The 25028-nt window shown below is 38.8% G+C and overlaps 1 protein-coding gene across 7 annotated transcripts in view; it reads left to right on the top strand.

Moving 5' to 3' along the window:
* The window catches only part of arhgef10la (Rho guanine nucleotide exchange factor (GEF) 10-like a), a 154621-nt gene that overhangs the window by 100576 nt on the left and 29017 nt on the right, over positions 1–25028 (top strand). For all 7 annotated transcript variants that reach the window (XM_086149999.1, XM_086149994.1, XM_086149998.1 and 4 more), the window contains one exon: positions 17316–17402. In XM_086149999.1, coding sequence (XP_086006125.1) covers positions 17316–17402 — 87 coding nt within the window. The remainder of the gene's footprint in view (positions 1–17315; positions 17403–25028) is intronic.

The following is a 25028-nucleotide window of genomic DNA, read 5'->3' as shown; positions in this document are numbered from 1 at the left end:
AATCCATTAAACATGACGCAGATGATTTCTCTTTTTATCACCTGAATCACACAGGTCCAGGTCACTGGGGTCTGTGGTTATTTTGGTGGTTTTGGGGCATGTTGTGCGTGTCCCTCTTTCTTGCTGTGATATCCATCTTCTGGCTGATGGTGAGATAAGGATTGTGCTTTCAGCTTGCCACATAAAAATGGCTGTATGTACAGAAAATGAGCTTGTTGAGCAGCACCCCTGGCAGCAGAAAATGCACTGTGTTTTTGGCTTTATTTATAGTATTGTCTAGTGAATGATTGATTTAACAAAATTGTTACTTCAAGGCAAGATAAGGGAAGAGGTGCTGATGGAAGGGCATTTGTGTCTTGGATGTAGATGAAATGCTATTTAGTGGAATATGAATTAAAAAGAAGAGATGTATTATGAAGATGTGGCCTTTTTCAAATCCAGTAGTCCCTTGTTGATGTATTTTTTTAAGTAAATATAATCGTTTCCAACTTACACAATGCTCAAGTGTTTCTTGAAGGTCATATCCTGCATTGCAGGGCAGAAAATATCACTCATCTCTGTGTTTGGTTGAGAACAGATTCCAAACTGTGGATTCAAAGCTTTTCTCAACAACACACACACAAACACACACTTCTGTGTGACAGCTTTTTCAACTTCTACAATCATATCTAGCTAGCAAACAAAAAAAAAAAACATAGAAATATTTCTCTCTTGTGCCTGCTCTTCGATGAAATCTTCTTTCTCTATGACAGGCCACCCTCCACCAAATGAGTGTGATTCCCTGAATTGTAAAACAATGATACTTAGTAGGCTGTGTTGTATGTATCTTATTTTCTTTCAAGTGGTGGCCCATATTCTGTAATGGTTTGTATCGTCAAATATTATGATACTACATTATGACAGCTTTTTTCCTCCTGGACACTAGAAAAAATGTGCTTGTACCACATCTGCCAGATGTTTAAAGACCTTGCTTTAGCACCTTATTTCATTAGCTATAAATATCAAGCGGGAAAATCAGGTAGAAGTTTCCATTAGCTTAGACTACTTTTAATCATGACTAATCAACTATAATTAACAAATTTGTTGAAAGGAGCTCCAAGTCAAAATAGAATATATTTACTCACAATTTTGCTTGATATTTCTATTTAAATGCTCTAATGTGAAAGGATAATTAAATACATTGGAAACTGGATTATTCAAAAGATGACTCATTTTAAATTGATCTCTGAACACTGAAGACCCTTTTCTATCCTTCACATAACCTTATTTATCTGTAAATGGCTCAAACTGATGCCCATGTAGCAGATGTGGTTTGGTCTCCTCTGGGTCAACATGGCTCTACTTCGAAAAAACAAAACAAACTTCCAACACACCTGTCCTTGTCACATATACAAGGGACAGTGACAGCATACAAGCTTTCAGATACTTAACTCTTAAGTTCTGAGTGGATCTCCCTGCGGGGTCATGGCAGAAGTCAAACTCTGTCAAATGAAGAGAAAAACTCTTGAGTTGTGACAGGTCTCCGCATCTTGTGTAATATTCCAGTGGTGTGCAGGCATTCTTATTAGTAGATCTAGATCTCTACTTCTCTGCCTGCCTACACTGGGTTGAACAGCTTCAGGGTTCAAATATATTGAATTCAGGTATGGTTGAAGGACACTCTATAGCCCAAAGAAGCAGTGGGTGCTGCTCTTTTTTTGATAAATTAAGTGTCATTGATTTCTTGAACAACAAATAAAGATGAAAGAATCATTAAAGTGTACATTTTTGTGTGGGCAAATGCTACTGTATACATGGATTGAGATCACCACAGTTACAGGTGGCTGCTGAGGTATCCCTTACAATTACAGAATAGATTCAATCGATGCGCATTAAAAAAAAAAAAATCAGATGATGACATTTTCTATAGCTTGTTTTTCATAGTGTTCCTCTTTTGTTTCAAACTACAAATGGAAAGGCTCACAGTTGGAAAAAAGACACCTACATAACATCTGTACATGGAGTAGAAACAAACTCCCATCCCAAAGGAAGCAGAAATGTGAAAAAATGTGTTTCAGCCTAGAGGACTGTTTCATTCCAAGTCCTTCACTCAGCTGTGAATCACCCTTGTTCTTTATGGAGATGTGGCGAGTTTGATTAGGCCACATCAGACTATTGCCGCAATTTCTGCCAAAAAAATTTGTGATCCTGGTATACCCAAGCCAAACACTTTCTCTCCGCATCTGCACTTTTACATCCTGTCCATGGATATGAAGAGCCTGAGTCCAACTAGGATAGTCTTGTCTCTTGTAAAAAACACACATATTGCTTGAGGTTTTTACAGGTGGTTCATGTAATTGGTCTCGTATTCTTTCTGGCTTTCCAGAACGCAGGTCATTCAGTTTCTGTCAGTACGATCAAGAAACCCCTGGAGCCAACCAAGCCCAAATACCACCTAAGTCATCTTGACAGTCTGGTCTGGATACCACCAGGGTAGCCAGCAACAGCTGCTAACCACAACTAAAAAACACAGCAAGGATAGTTAAGGCTTAAGGCATAACTTTTTGTGATTCTATTACTCCGGCTTTCCTTGAGATGCACTTCAGGATTTTGGAGTTGAAGATCCGGCAGATAGTTGCAGCAAAAAGACATTCTTTGATTGTGTGCACAACCAGGTCAGAGATTACTACCACCTGATTCACTTGACAGCACTGCTCCTCTCTTCCCCGGAGCATTCAAACCCTACAGCTGTGGTTCTATGAGAGGTAATTTCCTGCTTGCCAGCAGTAAAGGCTTCACTACTTCCTCTTTACTAGCCATAAGATCAATACTGGTTTTGCTACCAGGGGCCCCTCAAAGTAGCTGCTGTGTGTTTATTGACATGAATAGTGGTGATTAAAATAGTGCAAATTCCCTAGAGGCTATGCAAACCTGAGCATATCAATACTGTTCATCTCATTCAACAGTCTTGCATACCTTAGTTTTGAATTAATCTTAATAAACATCAGGAGCTATGAGAGTTAAACAGATTTGGATTTGGATTTTAAAATGTGAGTGAAATTCAAGGACATTTTTGCAAATGGAGCCAATGTGTAAACACATTGAGTGTTTACTACGGAGAATAATTTATAGCCATGCGTGAGCAATAATGTAAATATGGAAATAAATGGCAAAATAGTTATATGACTTGCCCTGCTGAGATTCTTGAGTACGAGCAAACTATTAAGGATGGCATTTCCTTTTCTGTTTATTACTCTGCTTGCCAATACAGGGGAGTGTAGTGCCTGTAATTAGATGAGCAGACACACTGACCACTTGACTGGGAGGTCATTTGCAAAGGGCTTTATCCATCGCTGTGACAGTTAACATACTAATTACAGGGAATTACAGACACTCTAGCAATGCCTCAGCACAGAAACCTCCTTCTTTGGCCCAGGGTTTTGTTCACTCTGTACTTATCAGAGTAGCATGCACGAACAAATTATGTGCCCAGAAGGGAAATCCTGAAGTTCTCAGATCTGCTAAATGTGGTAATTCGGTCACATTCTTCCTCCCTTGTTATACATCAGTGTGGAACAGAGGATCGGCAAAACCGTATCCGTTCAACAGAAAAGGGATGAAAGCTCCCCTTCTATCCCCTCATTCTCTACTGTACCAAACTGTGGAGAGAAAAGAAACTCATAAAATGTATTATTTCATTTTAAAAAGGATGACATTTCTAACAAACATGTTAAACCAGTCAGTTCCCATACCAGGTCTTTAAAGTCCAAGCCTTAAATGCCAAACATGTGACTTTGATTGACAACCGTGCCATCCTTTACTTCTGCATAAATTGAAAAAGGCGGATGACAAAGTTTGATGTAAAGACTTATAACCACTATCCACCATAGTTTCAGTATGTTCAGTAATTCTACTGTATGTAGAAATAAACCTGATCTGGGTTTGGCTGTCAACATGCTTCCTGTTGGTGTAAATGGTTACTTCTGATATAATATGTATATATATCTGATATATTGGCATTTCATCTTCAAAATATGTGTTGTTGTTTTTTTTGTTGTTATTTTGTTTTTTTTTTCCTTGTGTGTGCATTCACTTTTCTTTCCAATTGGGGACAAAGGTTATCTTTTCAGGTGTTGCATTGAGCTGGAAATAATGGCTGGCATTTTAAACTTAATTTAGGATGATATTAAGCTGATCTGGTCCGAAGCCATGTTTATTATGAAGTCTAGATTACACAAACCAGTTAATTTATATTTTGGTATGTTTTCCAAGGCCTAGCAATGACTTTCTGGGATATACAAATGGATTCAATGCGTGGGGATTTACATTAGAGCCTCAATATTTTAAAAGTGCTAATACCACATACTGTGTATCTTTTGTATTCTGTAAAAAATGATATCGGGAGGTAGTTAATTTTCCCCTTACTCCCATGAGGTATGAGATTAGGTTCTGAAGATGAACATACCTCAGCGAATAACCTTATCCCAACAGTTTGATGCCTTAATCTTGGTTTTTAATAATATAAATATTATTTTTCTTCATTTTGTGGAAGGAAAAAAGACCAGGATTAGTCCTGAAAAAATATTATTGCCAAAAGGGAAAGGAAGGTTGGGGGTTCCAGGTGTCTTTGTGTGTTATCCAGTGAATAATTCTGCCTGTGACCTGGGGTTATAAACCAGCTTGATTTAAGACGCTGGGAATGTCTGTACGGGAGCACAGTTTTGGGAACACACGCTAATCTCCTTGTCACCATTGTGACATCATTCCGAGCCTCCTCATAAAGCTGGATAAAGTCATTTTCATGTGACATTGAAAAGAAAACATAAAGGCGTGTATTGTCTCATTGGGATCATGGAATTACACATATTTTTTTACTGGTTTAAACGTAGAACTGACATGGCCTGTCTTTCAAAAATAGTTTGCAATTCATGCAACATTTTCATCATGAAACTGACAAATTAGAAAGAAGATGGCGCCATACTATTTATAGAAATAAAAAAATCATGTTGCTTGGAAGACCGTCTTTCTTTGCAATATCATCTTTTTAATAGTACCGGTTCAAAATATTTCTGAAATTACAAGAACAATAATCTTCAGCTGTGAATGTTGTTGGTCAGATAAGTGATAAAGCATACTTTGTGTTTTTTTTTTGTTTTGTTTTTTTACCATTGGCAGAATTTGTTGGATAAAGTACAAGAAATAGGTAGTCTCAAGGTCTCATCATAATGGACATCACTGTGTTACAAAAAGATACATAAAAGAACTTTTTGCATGTACTTGCTGCTGACAGATCCTCCCAGTGTCTGCATTGTAATGACTCAAATCCATAGGGAACAGATACCAGATGTGTCAATAAACCCAGTTGAATGGAACAAAATATGGAGATTCAATAACTACATCTGCTCTGCAGTTCAATTCAGACTCAATGAAGACAATTTAGAATTATTTGTGGATTATATGTAAGCCCCACAAGAAATGGGAACATATTTATGGATCAATGTTGGTGTGATACCGGAGAGGGTAGCGCTTTGTATCGCATCTGTGGCAGTCCAGCACTTAGAATACTATAAGTAGCATCTATTGATGGGAAGTTGGACTACTTGTTCACAAAGTTTGTTGTTGGTATATGATGAAAGCCAAGGCCACACAATTGGCTGTTTAATGAAAAGTGTATTTTTTTTTTCTTTTCTTTCTTTTCCACCCCTGGTGGAAGGGTCATTGATTTATGTAAAAACCAAGATGCTGGAGTATTATTGTGTGCTTGCTTTCTTGGTAAAGTTGGAGGCTGTTCAACACCAACCCATCGGTCTGTGTGACCTGGTGAGGACTTCATTAAAGAAGTTTTATATTGTGGGTAGTCATGACCTGAGTGTGGGAATGAGATAGCTGCATGTCAGGATTTTATTGAATTTTTGAATATATAACCAAAAGTTTCTCTGAAAAAATAAACTGAGACATAGTAGGTCTAACCCAGATGTGGCACCTGATCAGAATTGGCATACAGCAAAATAAAGACAGAGCACCAAGTGCATTTGAGAAGTTAATCTGACAAAGGAGCAAGACAAAAAAAGACTGGTAAACAATTTAAAGGCAGAGAATGACTGACCAAAATATAACTGGAAGAAATGAAATGCAGACGAGTACTAACTAAAAAATTTGAAATGACTCGAGGGAAGAACCGGGATCAATATGAAGACTAATGCACACTTGAGAAACTTAAGAAATTAAAAGTTAACAATCCAGGAAGGAGTGTTATACCTTATTGTTTGAATTTCAGTGATGGTGCTATGCCTTTTCATTTCAATTTAGATAATTGTAAACATTTTCTGGATGCCTATATCACAATAAGTAATTCCATTCATTCATCTATCCATTATCTATCACTTATTCTACTCAGGGTCGGGGGGTTGCTGGAGCCTATCTTAGCTGTAATCGGGTGAGAGGCGAGGTACACTCTGAACTGGTTGCCAGTCAATTGCAGGGCCACATAAACAGACAGACAACCATCACTGTCTCATTCACAAATCTGGGTAATTTTCCTATTTTTTCCAATTAACCTGCTGCATGTTTTTGAACTGTGGGAGAAAACCCGAAGGAAACCCACACAGACAGGAGAAGAGAACATGACAATAAGTTATTGCAAAGTATAATTAAACCATGTTTAGTTTTTCTGGAGTTTGCTTATGTGCTTTGTAATTGTTTGTCTGCATGTAATTATTGAGCAAATATCTAATAGTAATCTGCATTCTGTCTCACTTGCCTATAATCATTAGAGGCCAGATATATAGATTGCATCTCTCATAATACCCCCACTCCACGAACGGCTGCCTTATTTGCACTTTTAACCCTTTAATACTGACTTTACATGAGGGAAGCCTTTGATAACACTACATTACTATGTAGGTCTCTAACCGGGAAATTTCATGCTCTTATGACTTTGTTGGCTGCCCAAGTTACATCTCGCATCTGTCCCGGCAAAAACATCTGTCTATATATCTCACAAATTCCTCTCCTGGGATAACGACTGTGCTTTGAGATGAGGATTGCTTAAATTGAATACAAACTTGAAAATGCTGATGTGGCTGGTTGTGACCTACATCCTCACAGGATCTGCTGCTGTCTGACTATAACACTCCTGCTTGCCACATTTGCCACTCTCATGTGCTGGCATGGACATAAACACATTTGTATAACCAAAGGGGTTGTTAGTTTTTCTGCACCTCATTGGACGAGGAGGCAGATGATGTTAATACTTTTCCTGCACTGCTAATGTCATTTTGACATCAATTGCCCTGGAGTTCATGAACATAACTTCAGTTTTTGCAGAGAGTGGATTCAAAGAAAGACACTATTTTTTTAATTTCCCTGTTTGTCCAATCTGCAATGTCTTGATATGGGACAGTCATAGGACTCAATGCCATCTGCCTGTACTACAGTATGTGTCTTTTCTTTTTTAGAAATGGTTTGTCTTACCAAAAGTGAAGCTCCCTCTTTTTATCATCTGTAGTGTAACAAACAGAAAATAGTAATCACAGATAGTAAATAGAGCTTTTTTTAGATAATTATCTGCATGTCAGATATTCTGCATCCATGGCATTGGAATAGTGAAGGGTCGATGGAATGAATGTTTGTTTTTGAATTTAATGTTTTTATGATTAAAATAATTTGACAAACCAAAGTCTGTTGGAGGGTTGTTCTTTTGTGAATGCTGCAAAGTGCATTTTGCTAGAAAAAGATTTGATTACAATAACATCATTTCTATGATGTCATTGCCCAAGTTGAAATAGCCGCAAAAAATGTGGTTTTGCTCTTCTGGGTATTTAATGGCTGTCATTTTTTTGTAAACATGTTTAGTTCCAGAAGGTGGTTGAGTGTTTCCAATTTATGGTTGAGTGAAGTGTCTTAGGACTTATATGTGAGTTGACCCCATCAGAAGGACTTGTTTGCAACCGACTGCAATTAGCGGTGGTGCACCACTCCTGCCATTTCCTCACAATATATGGCAAAGGTTTCTCATTAACCCCCTCCAAACTAAGTCACCCACATGCTATGACAGCAACACAATAAACTTACACACATTGGACCCAGTATGGCACAGAGATGCCTATGTCCTTCAATCTGCACCTCCACAGCTTGTCTGACAGGTCCAGAACCTATCAGCACTTACAATACCCACTTCCATCTGTACTTTGAAATTGGGAGCAAATGGCCCCACTCCACCTCTGCAATCTCTTTAATAAAAGTGCTTGCACCAATAGCCCTGTTTATCCTTGGAGTGGATTGGGCACAAAAGCAGGGTAAAATATTGACAGAACTATGTGACTTGTTAATGTGCTTTGAGTTTTGTTGAAGATACTTGTTGTTCCCCTTCTAACCATGCCAGTATCATTCCACATATGCTCAGATCAACCACATATATACATATGTTTTAAAGTACAGGATATAGGATACACTTTCAGTTTGTCCGCTGATGAATTGCATGAGACAAATCAACCCACAGCCCTGATCTACTAATGTGCATGACCAAACTATAATAGATTTGAATTATTTCTCAAGCCACATACTAATTTTTTTTCATATAGTGATGTCTCTCATTTTTATATCTGGAGAAGGTGTAGTCATAATCAGAAGTGGGGAAAAAAAGGCCAAATGTTCATTGATGCAGATCTGCTCAACAGCAAGTCTTGCTCTCCAAGCTCTGGCGGCGCAGTTTTCCAAAAAGCTATCTCATCTGGTAGCTGTTTGTAGCATGCACCTTCCTTCTGTTGTTAATATTGCAATACAGTTTTTAGATCATTTGATGATAATTCAGATATTCAAACAATCATGACCCTTCCTCGATTCTGATAGAAGTTTTGGCCTGTAGCACTTTTTTGAACCCGTTTATGCAGGGACAGGGTGCATAGCAACCAAGGGAATTTGCATCACATTTATTGGGCGTCTAGCAGTCGTTCAGCTTGGGGCTGTGAAGGACATGAGGATGAAAATCTCAGTCACGTCATGAATATGAGTTTGTGATGTCCTACCAATGTCAGGCTGTGGCTTTGAGCAGCGATATGCAAAATCTCTCTCCTAACTTCATTCCACTTATTGCAGATACGATCTTTGGTATAGCCAGAGGAGACAGAGAATCATTACTGTACAGACATGTGATAATTAAATTGAGGGAAATCTCCTGAACTTTTTTTAAGCTGATGCACATGTGTTTTTTTTTTTTTTGTAAGTCTTCAACAGCTCTAAAGGGCCTGAAGAGGAGAATATCGGTGCTCCTCAGTCCCCTCTTGCAAATGGTTTAATCTTATTATCTTGAAATGACTTTGAATATTCTGAGTATAACGCAGGGCTGCGAGCACGCCAGGTGGGTGACCCTTTGATCTTTATTCAGAGATGCCAGTGGAATTTAAATCATGGCGTGACACCTCTCTCATGAAATCATAACACAAACATCTAGTTACAACCTTGATCCTGTTGTCCTTTTGCATTAGGTTCATTAGAGAGAAAGAAAAATAATGAGCAAACCAGTTTGGTGTTACAGTGTACAGACAGTGTAGCTACGTATCCTCAGTTTGTGTATGTTGTTAATATCAAAACTACTGACTATTGTTTTTTATTACTGGTAGTTACAAAAGAGTGCTCGCTGGTACTTTCAAACCAGATCATGCTATAAATTTAGAGATATCCGGCAACTCTCCTGTGAGCAAGGACTTGGTGACAGTGATGAGGAAAAACTTTATAGTGTTTTCTTGCTGCCCTTTTTTAAAGTTGTCAGACTGTGCCAGATTTTTTTGACAAAAGTAACTGATCTTTCAACCCCAGCACATTCAGCCATATGAATGTTTAAACAAGTTCATGCGTGAAGGAAACTGCAGTTCTGAAAAACAGGTGTGCCAGTACAAGAAAAAAGTATACAAAATGAAGGAATTATCATCGGAATCGGTTTTACTTTTGCATAACGATTCGTCTTTAACTAAAACCATTTAAACTAATACATTACCAGGGTTGTTGATCATGATAGAGGCACATTGTGAGCAGTTGGAGATGGAGAGATTAAAATAAGAAATAATTGGATTAATGACTGTTGTGAGTCTTTAGAGAACAAAAGGATTCAATGCATTATGGGAAATCCCAGAGCAGTCTCAGCCATTATCAGTACTGTAATAGCCCGAGACCAACATTTCTGTATGGTGTTTCGAAAATATTTGGCAAAGTTTTAAAGCTACTTTCGAATGTTCTGCTGATCCAAATCCCAATAGGGATCCGGGTAAGTTTATAAGTGGAAAAAAACAAAGGTGAATGTACATCCCAATGAATAAAATGTGTGGAAAAGAACACATGTAATGGCTCTTTACTGCTTGTCAGTGTCACAACTGAGTTTCTGTTGTCCTCTGACATGTGATTGTAACATGGAAAGGTCATCACCAGTTTTCTTGCAAAAGTTTCCAAACTTCTTACTCCTTTTTAATTTTATCTATAAACTATCTTTAGATGTGAATTCAGAACACATTTGACAAAAAATATTTTTGTAAATAATTAAATTTAATTACTTTCTGAGTCGATAACTCGAATGACTTTCTGAGAAAATATTGCTTATTTCTTTGTCAGCACATGCTCAGTCCTTTACATCACAACCCCTTAATTCAATGCTTTGTCTTCAGGAGCGTCACAAATTACTTACCCGCCTATTATTCTTGGTCAATAAATTATCCTTCAAAGACCAAGCATGAATGATTTGTTTTTCCTCATTGTTGTATTATGTTGGTTTGAAGAGACATCAATTGGTAAATTGTTTGGCGAAGAGCTGGTATGTGACAAAATATGTGCAGTTTCACCGTAGTAAAAATTATGTATTTGATTTTACAAAACGCTGGATCTGCTTTGTTGTTTTATTTTTTACCGATACATTTCTTGTGGTATCAGGCCATATTGAAGTAACTTTGACTCAGGACATAGAGATTTTAATTAGGATGTTCCAGATTCAAGATTCCTTACAAAAGTGCTTTTGAACAATCCTCTTAACCCCCTGATTAGTCTTGATGTCCCCACCGCCAACAATAATGGGTTAATGTGTCGTAAAATCCTCTAAGCGGCCGTCAGATCAGTAAAGCACTTTATAAATAGAGTCCCTTTAATCCAGGAGTGAGGAACTGTGGCTTAAATTTGTGTAAACTCGAATAATTAGACATAAAAAAAAAACAGAAATAGCAGACATGTTCCCAATGTCAGTTGAGCTCATCTACAATCTGGCTGTCCTTTATGAGGATGTTGCAGCTAGAAATGTGACAGCCTTAATTCCTTGACTATTGATCTATAGGCAAAAATGCACAGAATACATTTGTATCAAGTCTAATGAGTCTGCACTCACACACAACACACACACACACACACACACACACACACACACACACACACACACACACACACACACACGGAAGGGGAGAGAGAGAAATGCACACAGAGAAACGCTCCCAATAGCTCAAAATGAGTGTACGGTAGGTATGCTCACTAACTTGCAGTCAAGTGCACAATAACAAAATGCATGTACCCCAACAATAATTACAGCCCACACACACCCAATTACACCAACAGAATATTAAGTAAGATTCCGCTCAAAACCAACAGTGCAGTAAATACACCAGTACCTCTGTACACTGGCTTTACAGTTTAAGTACATGCAATGAAGAATTCTCTGCTGCTTGTTGCCTTGATATTTGACATGCTCTGACAAATAAATAAAATAGCATAACCAGCTAGATTGTATAGCAAACAGAGGAAGACTTTAGTTAGATCTTAATGCCTCTGTCAAAATACTTGTTACTGTCAGAGGTGTATTGTTCAGTTTGCCTTCGAATTCAGTCAGGCTGTCTTGGGTCGTTTTTTCAGGATCTTATTTTTCCAAGATCATTTTGGGATTTTTCCTTATCTTTTGATTGGCAGAGTCTGACTGCCTTTCACTGCAGCTTTCGGGGCAATTTTCAGGTAATTTTCGCCATTATATTTTCTTTTTTTTTGTGTGTGTGCACATTTTTAGTATTAAAGGAGCTTCTTTTTATTATTCTGTAAAGTCTTTGTATATCATGATGTGCATGATGTGTTCTGACAATTTAGTGATTTTGAAATGAAATTAATAAACTGAGATATATAACAGATATTTGGGTTGATTCTGGGTTGCCCAGGGAAACTCACTGAGGCAATGAAGGCACATTTTTTTTAGTTGTTAAGGTTGGGCTTGGTTTCCCCCAGGTTCTCAGGTTTCCTCCAAAAATTCACAAAAATGCAAAAGGTTAATTGGAAAAATTGGAAAAATTCCCAGATGTATGAATGAGAGAGTGAGTCATTGTTTGCCCCGACACTTGTCCCTGGAATTGACTGGTGCACGGCCCACAATGTACAGCTGGGATAGGCTCCAGCCTCCCCTGCAATCCTGAATGTAGGATAAGTGCTAAATAAGGGATGGATGGAATATTGGGATCATTATTTCCTATAAATGAAAAGTTACCCGCATGTAAACCATCTCCCTACATTGGAAATCTTTGCTTTTTATTTTTTTTATTATCATTATTTGTCTTATAATTTTAAAGCTACAATGGCTTTCAATATTGCTGGCAATAGTAGTGTCAGCCCAATAACCTGGGCCCATCTGGAATTTGCCTGATGATCAGTTGGTCTGATAGTAGATTAGAGTTATACAGTATAACAAAATCCTACATAACTTGAAGTAATGATTCAGATCCATCTTATATTTTAGTCATAAAGATATGCCATTCTCCATTAGTCCCTGGCTGTTGATAACTGGAGCAACAACTTTGCAAAATCTTTCAATTTAGTGGTTTGGTTAGTGTACATTAACTGTAGCGGTTCTCTGGATGCAGGCAATTTCAGGTTGACTGGTGATTCACTCTACTGCTGTCCTGCCTGTAGCCGTAGGCAGCGGGGGAGTGTACCAGCACAGTCAATTACAACTTAATAAACAGTGGAAGTTTTCTATTAGTGCTTGTTAGTGCGTGTAAAAGATTGTTGATATGTGGAATTGAGGAAAGGCGCTGTGACCATGAACGAAAGACAAAAAAAAGAAAGAAAAAAAAAATACTTTCTTTCTCTGAGTATAATATACAGCATCTCTCTGTGACCAGTGATAATATATGGTATTAGATTTTAAACTGGCTATACATTTCAATGAGTTGTATCGGCACTCATTTATGTCCTTCTGAATAATTCTGTGTTTCCATGGGAGCTTACACACTGTAATGTTCCATTCAACTCTCTTTCAAAAGAAACCAAGGACTTTTGGAGAGAAAATGTGATGTTTGGTAAGTTCTCAAAACATTTGCTTATATAAGGATTCTGCTTTATAACACTCATCTATTCACAGGATATAAAGCAAAATTTGATTACATTTTAAATTGTTATGATTACTTTTAAATAGGTGGATATCCGAGTTTGAAGACCTTTTTGAATAAGTAAAACATATCATATAACAGTTCAACAAAAAATATACAAAGCTATCAATGTAAGAACAAAAAAGAATAATAGTAAATTAATAGTTGAGTGAAAATAACATCATGTTCATTGAGCAGGTTGGTCTAAACTTGGTTATTTTGAGAATACCAAAAGGATGCCAATAAGACCAGCAACAATTGCTTTTGTTGATGTAGAAATTTAATGATAACTCAGCAGAACTGTTCATTTCAAAGGCTGTCACCATTTATTCTTTTTGTTTTAACTTGAAGAGTACAGATCTGATATTTATCATCCCTAAACAGCAAAGAGGCTTTCTCAGCTAACCTTTGCAACCAGGAAGAAACATACGGAGTAGCGCCCTCTTGGGGTATGGGGTTCAGTGGACACTCTGCCGACCATTGGGTCATTGGTAAACAGCAGCTGGGAGGCTGCCCTCTCATCACATCAACAAATCTCACTTTAATTAGCTCACCTGCCTGTTTCCTCCCCTTTTCCTCCCCAAGCTCCCCGAAGTCCTCCATCAAACCTCCCTCAAGCAGCTCACGGGCTAACCTTCCTCTCTCATCTTGCCCTCACACCTGGGAATTGCTTCGGCTTCTCAGCTTCACACCCGCAGCGCTGCAGACGCGCACGCACATGCACGCACAGGCACACACACACACACACACACACACACACAGTCACATACACACTTCTATAAACGAGACTGACAATTGACTTTGAGAAAGCTTGGCTCACATTGATCTTTAAATGGTGCATCACTGATGCCTGATTAGTGCTGGGATCACCACTGATATGGCCGATGCTGAAGAGCCACATTTCCGATGTGCCTGTCAATATAATTTGCTGATTCACAGGCGGAAATGATCATGCTAGCTTTTGTTGTTTTCCTCAGCCAGTTTTTTTGTATTGGCTGTTTAAAGTAGTTCGATAATAGGACCAGCACTTTTCTGAACTGATTATAGGCTTTGTCTGCTATTAAATGGGAACAAAATTTACCTTCAGTCTGGCTGCTTCAAGCACTTCAAGATGTATAAGTTATGTCCTCCAAAACGTTGCCTTTTGCAGTAGTTTTCATTATGTTTTTTAGGGTGTTGTACCTTCATGTTCTCTTCTTCTTCATACGTCAGCTCATTTTATTGAAGGCCTAATTGTGCATTATGAAGTAATTGCCAATGGTAGAGTTCCTTTGATTCATTAAGACACTTTTTTTGTTCCTTCATATCGAACAACCATCCTTCACAGAATATGGAGTGCATAGTTACGCCTTTGATGAAATCCTAACATGCTTGGGTTTCCCTGATTGGTGGTAAAAATCCAAATCCACCGTCTCTCAACTGCCAACATCCGATGTTGTCCTCCAGCCCCGATAGGTCTCCGCCTCTTTCCCTTTTTCCTGGGTTCGCCACAGGGGTTCCATATACCTATTCTAGATACCATAAACTTATGTTGGAAAATTAGCTTTATAAAAAAAGAGAAGTCACTTCAAGAACTTGTTAGAGTGCAGGCTCACAATAGATCTCTGCAATGAAAGTGAATGCAAATATGTGGTAGCATACATGAGCGGCAAAGAGAAATGGCACCGGTAGTGCGATGCAGAACCACTGCCATTTTTTGTTTGTTGTTTACAAATTCTCCTGACAGAAGAGTGAAGAGGGAGGTTCCCAGCAGAGGGAGACTATAAATTACCTGTGATTGATGCTTGCCACCATGGAGCATGACAGTTAAAGACATGCCACACTCATCGCCGACCTTCTCCCCGCTCCCCCCTCCACATCTGCAAGCCTGATGTCACCCACTCTCACCCCTTCAATTCACCCAAAAGCAGAAGACCCAAGTGCTCAGCATTCATACTCCAAAATTATCTGAACTCCCCACCAGGCAGATTGATAATTAGAGGAGTACTTTTCACTGTCGGGAGTCTAAATTACAGATTTTCAGCCTTTTCACTTTGTCATGTGTGTTAGAATGTTGTCTTTTGTTTTGCTTTGTTTTTCTACTTTGCCAGATTACTGATTAGGTTTGCATGCCCAGAGCATAATATGATCCAGACAATATGATCCAGACAATCATATTAAATGTAGAATTACTTTTATTCTATTAGGTTTTTAAAATTCCTGTAACCATTAATTTGGTCAAAATATGCACCAACTCTATTATACCCATCATATGCGTGAAAGTGAATAGGAAATGTAAAATAATTTTCCGGGCCAAACGCCCCATGTATAAAGCAATATTCAATGTTCTTTCAAATGACTTATAGGTACTTCTGTACTCTTTAAATTTTGTAACATTGAAATTATTGGTCTTAAAAAGCAAATAATAACACAGTAAAAAAGCATATCCATATTTACCAATATATTATTCATGCATATTGGTAAATATGCATAGATTTATTTTTTATAAAACTTTAAAAAAATATAAAGATTAACCTAGCATTCAAGCCGCATTAGATCGGTAATATTTCAAATGAATATCAAGCAGTGTGTCTCACTCTAGACCACACCACTGTCAGAGTTCTGAATTTACAGCCTGGACAATTTGCTGAATTCTGAAATAGGAATCTTTAAGCCGTAGCAGTTTAAACATAGCAGCAACAGAATATCTCAATTCCCAAGGTCCTTCCCTTTATTTCCTGTTTCCAAAGGTCATTATAGTTAGTGTCCTGTCACTCCAAAATTACAAATATGAACTACAAAAACATGTTCTCTGGTTTTTGACTCGCACTCCCTCAGTTTTTGCCATGCTATGTCATTATTTGTCACAACTCGAGCTTGTCCATGAGAGATCTAGTTATTTATCCTGCTTGGTATCAGGAAAGAATCAGTGATAAATCAGCCAACTGCTCGGCTCATGTCTTTGAACAGTTCACAGCTGCAGACTGATTTACAGGCACTGAGTTGCCTCTGATCCGAAGCTTTTGTCTGCAAGCTTCAAAATCCTTTGGTAAGTGGAAAATCCTGGCTAAAATTGTGCAGCATGAACTAGGCATTATCACCTGATTTATGCTCAATGCTCACCTGTGGTCATAAGCTCGAGGAAGTGATTGAAAGAATTAGGTTACTGATACATGAGGAAGAAATGCATTTCCTGCAGTGGCAGACGCTTTCTGGTGCAGCCACAATCATCTTTTCTCCGGCTGGCCGAGAATCAAGTAAATATACTGCGGTCAGTTACTCCATGGGTGTTTGTGCACACACAAATATGCAGCGGATCCACTATCAGTTTCCTGCAGGATTATATATTGTTTTTAATTAGCAAAACAACACACCTTATCCATTGAGTACATTTATTCATTGCTTTGAAGTAAGTGTGTTGATTATAGGAAGGAGGTTTCGTGGGCAAACCAGGCAGACATACACACCTTTGGCATTCAAAAAAACCGGTTCCCTTGTGGAAGACTGAAATAGAGGTGTACAAATATAAAGCCCAAAAAAAGATAGGAGTCTGTGTCACTGACTCACCTCTAGGTTTATAGGCTTGATTTACATTCTATATTTGCTGTCATTCTGCTTTCTGTCCAAATTTCCAAGGGCTGAAAGCATTAAAACAAGGAAAACCCTGACCCAAATTCCTCTATCTCCACACATTTGGACTGTTTTCATCAAGATTTAGTATCATGATACGTCAAATATTAACCTGAATTTGAACAATGTATTCTCAATGTAGTACAAAAGCATCTGTGTGAAGAAAAAACAAAACAAAACAAAACAAAAAAGTAATTTGTAAGAAGTCGGATTTGATGTATCTAAGTAAAAGGTGCCAGGGGTACTTTGTTATCAAACAATGTTTCTTGAGACTAAATCAAAACTGTAAAAATAGGTTACACCTTTGATCCATGATGTATAATCAATCACTATTGATTTTGTCTCCTGTAGCTTGAATCAGCTCTCCACAACCCTGTTCATTGTGCATTGTTGGGATTCTCTGCAGCGAGCACCTCCTTACCTCAAGGCTACCTCTGGGTGAGTATGGGCTGCTTACATGCACAAAACCTCTGAGGCATGCAGTTAAATGGCAAATAACTCATAAACGATGTCAATGGGTATTTTGCCGTTTCTAATCATTTTTGTTTTCAACACAATTACCATGACATTTCCAATGCACTATCAGGATTCTGTTCTCATGTATTATAAAATAGCAGTGTAAAATGCATCTTAAGGCTATAAATGCTGTATGCAAAATTTTTCAACTGTAAAATTTCAAATAAATAGCATAGAGTATAACGCTAGTGTTAGGTAAGTTCCATGTATTAAATTATGAATTGTTTATGTTTTGCCTCAAGACAACTGTCAGTTTTCCAACAAAAAATACACAATATGTTGGTGAAAATGACCATTCATTTGGACTTCAACAAAGCGAGTGTTGGGCCACAGTGATTTTCGAGGGCCTTCCATCTTTCTTTAACTCCAAGTTGTGACATCTAACATGTTGTTACCTCCTAGTGTGGCACTGCCTCGTATTTCAGGGACACGAAAATCAGCCATTTAATTTCCCACCGCCTTATAATTGGCTTGAAGAAACCCTTTAACTTTCCCTACGGAGGCAGAGCTTTGTCTTTGAGGTATTGAAGTGGAGTTTGGACAATACACAGCCCTTTCTTTAGCATTTTCATGTCTCTCTCTGACTCCGAGGCTTCAAGATCAGGCCTGATGTATTTGGCCATTAGTCCAGTGAGCCTGTTGGCGTCTCTGGCACTGATCCTGCTTCCTCAACACTGCGCCAATGCAACCACAAACAGTCACATAGAGTACTTGTTTCTTACGCATTAAAATGCGAGTCTGTTCATCCTCCACACTTCTATTTCGGCAATACAGTCAGTTGTTCAAGTGTAAATCAAAGGGATTTCCATTTTCCTAACTCATGTTTTTTTATGCTTTGCAGCACTCTTAATTCAAACATCACCCCACTGGTAATTTCTACATTTGTCGATTAAAGCGCTTTTATATTAGGATACAACATTATTAACAAGTTCACTTAAGAAAGAGTACCTCCCATCTTTTATGCACTCCGAAGTCACTGGTGAACTCATGCAGGTGGCATTATTTAGTTATGCTGGCAATCTGAGCTGTAGAAATTGAACAGAAATGGATGCTGGATGGTCCCATAAGGCATTTTCTGACCACAGTATCGCATAGGGAGGTCCCTGACTGATTTACTGGCAACTGTGAAAACCTCTTTTTAGCCTCGGGAATGCACTGAGGTGGAGGTCTCATTTACAATACAGCTGGGTAGAAATACAATTAACCCATCATACTGTAAGTGCTAGGAAACACTGAAAAACTACTCAGATAAGACTGGTAAACAAAACAATAAGGTGTAGAAACCAAGCAAGTAAAAGACGTGGATCTGACAACCTTACCGTAAAAAGATACAAATTTAAGTACATTGAGACAGCTGACACAAAAAAAAAAGTGTTACAAGCAAAGTACAGTGAGATAAAGTATTTAAAGGGCCCCAGAGACACAAGTGAGGTAAGCTTTAACTGTCTTGTACAAAAGATGCAGTGTATGAAAAAACAAGATTTTTAAAAGCTCTGTAAAACCAGACACTATCTGCAAGTCATTTAAGTGTGGTTGATGGGTTCGGCATTCAAAGGCAATAAGAAATTGACAGGGGAAAATACAGAAAGGCCACTCCTTAGCAGCATCTCACTTTGTAGAAGTGATTGTATGACATTTAAGTCACACAATAGACAAAATTCCAAAGATATGAATTTTAAAGTGCTACAACCGACTTTTGTCGGCCCAAATTCTCTGTGCAAACTAAACCTTTGTGTTTTCATTCCTGTTCATTATTTGCAAATGATCGTCCTCTTGGTAAGAGCAGTTATGTGTTATTAATGTAACTGTTACATTACATTCTATTACAGTGTTTACAAGTACAGCGTTTGTAGCCTTTCAGTTATTTTTTTACATTTGATTTCTTTTTCAGTTTGCCAACCTGACTGTGTGTAAGTCAAATTCAATGTCCAGTTTTATTTGATTTATTATTTATTTTCTTTTTCTTTTTCCAACTAATTAGATCAACAGCACTACATGCAGAAAGTCTTTTGGCATATGAACCCGATGGGTGAAATAGTTTTCAGGATTATAGTAATGATATTTTTGTACAGTTTAGTAAAATCCGGCAGACTGAGAAAGAAGAGTCACAGCTTTTTTTTTACATTTCTATTTTGCACAGCATTTTCAATACAGTGTAGCCAATGTAGGGTATAATATGTAAAGCAAAACAAAGCGGAATCTACTGAAAAAGTAGTAGACCTTTGCAGAGCCAGCAAGATTAATTAGTGGCCGATCTTTCCCGCCCCCAGTCCTTGGCAAGCTTGTCAAATAGGGGATGACACTAATCATATTAAAGTAAGTTGGGCTGTGGGGATTTCTGTGCTTTGATCAGAGTAATGACATTGTGTCTAATCACCCTGATACCCCAGTGTTTCCCTGTTTGCCTTCACCTTCCTTGTCCCACTTTTCCAAACATCCTGCTTTTCATTTTTACAGAGTCTGCATTTCATTTCATCTGCCTTTATGTTCTTCATGTCTTGCCGCCAGTGAAGGTCAGTGGTAGGAACCTTGAAAGATATCCGTTGCACGCCGGGACCTGCAACAGAGGATTTTGGCTCCTCAGGATTGTGAATCCATTTGAGCAGACTGTCATCATCGCTTCCATGCACTTGCTCCCTGCACCTGGGCCAATTTAATTAATACTGTCAAAATAAATACTGTTTGGGAAGTTTTTGATTCCCTCTAGCCAGAATCTGTCCGGGACCTGCCTCCAAATATCTGCTTCTCTCGTTAGAAAGTGATGACTGTCAGGACACTGTTCTTCGAGCCGTAAAAAGAAATTACTAAAAAAGAAAGGCAACTATGTTGCACAAGTCCGATGATGGCAATAATTGTTTATATGTCATGGAATTTGGATGCATAGGTAGACATATGAAGGTATTATTTGGAAAAATCTGGGTGAGGTGGGGTCCTGCCACTGGCTGTGCTTACAGAAAGTCATTTAAAACTAGCTTTTTCCTTTTTTTTTTTTTTTTTTTTCTAACTCTGAGCTGCACGATAACTCCTCCCTATCTTTTCACCCTGTGCAACAGACCATTATTTTTTCTGGCCCATTGTCAAGAGCCCACAGGATCTCTCCTGTCCAGATTCTGCACACAGATACAAATCAAACAAATGATTGCATCCAAATAAGGGTGAGTGTGTAGACTAGCTAAAGACAATAATTAGCTCAAGTCATATTTATACAGGGAGCAAATCTTCAGCATATTGCAGAAAGCAGTATAATCAGTAAATATCTTTTTCTTCTCTTTTTGGCTTTTCCCTTCAGGGGTCGCCATAGCAAATCAACCCTCTCCATCTAACCCTATTGTCTGTATCCTCCTCTCTCATACCAACTACTTTCATATCCTCTCTCACAATGTCCATATATCTTCTCCTTGGTCTTCCTTGAGACCTCCTGCTTGGCAGCTCCTATTCCAGCATCCGTCTACCAATATATTCCCTCTCCCTCCTCTGTACATGACCAAACCATCTCAGTCTGGCTTCTTTGACCTTCTCTCCAAAACATCTAACATGAGCCGTTCCACTGATAGAATCATTCCTGATCCTATCCATCCTTGTCATTCCCAAAGAGAACCTCAATATTTTCATCCCTGCGACCTTCTAGGTCGACCTCCTGTCTTTTTGTCATTGGAACTGTTTCTAGGTCATACAGCATCGCTGGTCTCACCACTGTCTTGTACACCTTTCCTTTCATTCTGGCTGATAGTCTTCTATCGCATAGTACCCCTGACACTTTCTCCACCCATCCCAACCTGCTTGAAGCCTTCTCTTCACCTATTTTCCACACTCTCCATTGCTCTGGACTGTTGACCCCAAGTACCTGAAATCCTAACAATTCAATACAATACGATACCAGAGCTCCTCTCTTGACACCCTGTCATACGCTTTTTGTAGGTCTACAAAAACACAACGTAGCTCCCTCTGGCCTTCTCTGCACTTCTCTGTTAGAATTCTCAAAGCAAATTCTGCATCTGAAGTACTCTTTCCAGGCATGAAGCCATACTGCAGTTCACAAATGCTGACTTCTGCTCTCAGTCTTGTTTCCACTACTATTTCCCATAACTTCATTGTATGGCTCATCAACCTTATCCCTCTATAGTTGCCACAATTCTACACATCCCCCTTATTCTTAAAAATGGGCACCATGACACTTTTTCAGGCATCTTCTCACTCTCTAAGATCCCGTTGAATAAACTAGTCAGAAACTCTATCGCTGCCTCTCCTTCGCTGACACTTCCACACGTCCACAGGTACATAATCAGGACCAACTGCCTTTCCATTCTGCATCCTCTTCCATGCCTTCCTCACTTCACTTTTACGAATCTCTGCTACTTTGTGGTATACAATAGTCATCTCATCTACTCTTGCCTCTCTTTCGTTTTCCACGTTCATCAGCTGTTCAAAGCACTCTTTCCATCTTCCCATTACTCTTCTAGCATTTGTCAATACATTTCCCTCTCTATCCTAAGTCACCGGGACCTGTTGTACATCCTGTCTATCGTTATTTCTCTGTTTCGCCAACCTGTATAGATCATTCTCTCCCTCCTTACTGTCAAACTGAGCATACAAGTATTTGTACGCCCTGTCTTTTGGCTTTGCTACCTCCATCTTTCCTTACGTTGTATCTCCTTGTACTCCTGTCTGTTCTCTTCAGTTCTCTCAGTGTCCCACTTCTTCTTTGCTAACCCCTTTCTCTGTATATACTCCTGCACTTCCTCATTCCTCCACCAAGTCTCCTTATCTACTTTCCTTCCAGATGACACACCAAGTATTTTCCTACCTGCAGGTAGTTGTCCAATCATCTAGAAACTCTCCGTGACCACCCAGAGCCTTTCTCAACTCCTCCCTGAAAAACCATACAACACTCCTGCCTTTCCAGCTTCCACCACTTTGTCCTCTGCTCTGCCTTTGCCCTTTTGATCTTCCTTGTCACCAGAGTAATCCTACAAACCACCATACTATGCTGTCTGGCTACACTCTCACCTACAACTACTTTGCCGGTACTGATCTCTTTCTCGTCTATACAAGATGTACTCTACCTCAATGCTCCTACCTCCACACTTACAAGTTACCCTATGTTCCTGTCTTCTGGAAAAAAGTATTCACTACAGTCATTTCCATCCCTTAGTAAAATGTACCATCAACTGTCCCTCTGCGTTCCTATCCTGTATACCAAATCTACCCATCACTTCTTCATCCCTTGTATTGCCTGCACTAATATTCCCATTGAAGTCTGCACCAATTTCCACCCTCTCATCTCTGGGGATATTCTGCATCACTTCATCTAGCTCATTCCAGAACTTCTCCTTCTCTTCAAATTCACATCCCACCTGCGGCGCAAAGCCACTAACAACATTGAGCATCACAACTTCAATTTCCAATTTCAGACTCATAAATCTATCTGACATTCTTTTCACTTCCAGAACATTCCTAACAAACCCCCCCTTCAAGATAACTCCTACTCCGTTTCTCTTTTTGTCAGTACCATGATAGTATAACTTAAAGCATGCTCCTAAGCTTCTGACCTTACTACCTTTCCACCTGGTCTCCTGGACACGCAGTATATCCCCTCTCCTTCTCTGCATCATGTTGACCAACCCTCTACCTTTTCCTGTCGTAGTCCCAATATTCAAAGTCCCTACTCTCAGTCCCAGACTCTTGCCTTTCCTCTTCTCTCTCTGCTTCCGAACACGCCTTCCTCCTCTCTTTCTTTGACCTACAGTAGCCCAGTTTCCATTTGTTCCCTGTAGGTCATCGGTACCAATGGCAGTCATTGTTTACCTGAGCCTCGACCGATCCGGGTAAATCTGGTTATTTGCATGTTTGGTTTTGGCAAAAGTTTTGCTGCCCTGAGGCTGCATTATAATCAGTAAATATATATGTGTGTGTATACATATACATGTATGTACATTATACTTATATGTATAAAGACATGTGTGTGTGTGTGTATGTGTGTGTGTGTGTGTGTGTGTGTGGACATTACACACGAGTAGTACATAATATCACAAAAAATCCTCAGAAACATGTAATGATAATTAGAAATTGCGTCAGAGATAGGGTGAAGGGTTCCATCTTTTCTTATTCTCCTTAGCGGAGGCATTGACAGGCTAATGCAAGGCCAAATGAATGTGGTGCAAATGAAATCAAGGCTCTATTGAGCTGGATACAGCCTGTGGGGTATGTGGACGGCTGTGAAAGACTCAGTATGATTATACATCTGTCTGAGGTTGTTCAAAGTTCACACCAAACAATATGTCCTCAGAGCAGTGACAGCTTACATCTGGTAGCTCCATCCCGACACCTCACCTGCCTGTTTGCAAGGCTGAGATCATTATGGTGTTCAAACACATTTTTCCATGTTGAGTCTGTGGCTTTCATCGAGTATGACCAAGCACACCTGATCTGATCTTGTGTAAAATCAGTTCCTCAGAAATATCCCTGGCTGGTTTTCAGTCAGATACAGAGATCCAGTTTCTCACAGTCACTGTTCTTTTGTCTTCTAGGAAACCCTTGTTTTTTTGTTTTTCTTTATTAGCACCTTTCGTCATCTATCTTTTCATTATTTAAATGTGTTATTTTATGTAAAAATAAAGATGGGTCAGTATTTGTCCTAATTATACAGGTTCTCCATTACTGCATTTTATTGCAGAAAATACATGTGAAAGCCGACATTTTAAAATTATGCAAAGCCTTATCCAAAGTGACTTTTTTTTTTGTTGCCCATAGTTAGTTTAATAGGTAATGCACAACTTGTGTAGACAGGTGTTTCAAAACAGAATTAATAAAAATTGATTGAGTTGTTATTTGCACTTGGGTTCACAATGTTTAGCCAGTTCCCAAATGTGATGATTGTGTGGGAATGTGAAGTTCATGTCATACCACATTAAAATAAGTAGATCTCTGTGTCGAAGCTGGAGGCTATTTCAATTTTTTTGGTTGTGATGCCAGAAAATGTGATTTTAGTCAGTCCTGCAATACTCCATTTCACTTTCAGTCGGGGTGAAAAACAGACAATCGGAAAAATAAAGTTTTATAACAAAATAACCTCCAGCTGATAGAAAGATATAAAAATCGTGTAAATCCAAATTTGGCGCAAATGGCCCAAAATACATGATGCATCCTCACAGCCTTTGTGGGCTTACAGCCAGGGGCAGAAAGTGATTAGCTGAAGAGCAGATATTCTGTATTTCGTGTAGAATTGTAGTTTGGATAGTAGACAGACTCATTTGGGGCTCGATCTCAGTGATCCTGTGGATCAGCCCTGTTATGCAGAGTGTTAACCCAAACCTACAAAGCATGCTATCTTGCATGAAGACAACAGACAACTTTGGGAGTTGCATCTTGTGAACTGAGCATCGGGGAGTCCTTTTTCCTCACGACTTACTTTCACTTCAAAAGAGATACATCTACAGGCATTAATTGGGGAGGCCCTCAGCTCTCAACATTTCGTTTTTTATGCTTGGGTGTACTTGACAACAGTGACAGCAATGTCTGTGTCAATTTCTCAGTGACCTTGGACAAGTT

Source organism: Fistularia commersonii, chromosome 7 (genome assembly GCF_037954325.1).
Source record: "Fistularia commersonii isolate RoL2024-O1a breed Wild chromosome 7, RoL_Fcom_v1.0, whole genome shotgun sequence".
NCBI lineage: Eukaryota > Metazoa > Chordata > Actinopteri > Syngnathiformes > Fistulariidae > Fistularia > Fistularia commersonii.
The sequence above is the reverse complement of the archived record's forward strand: the minus strand, read 5'-3'. Positions and strand labels throughout refer to the sequence as shown.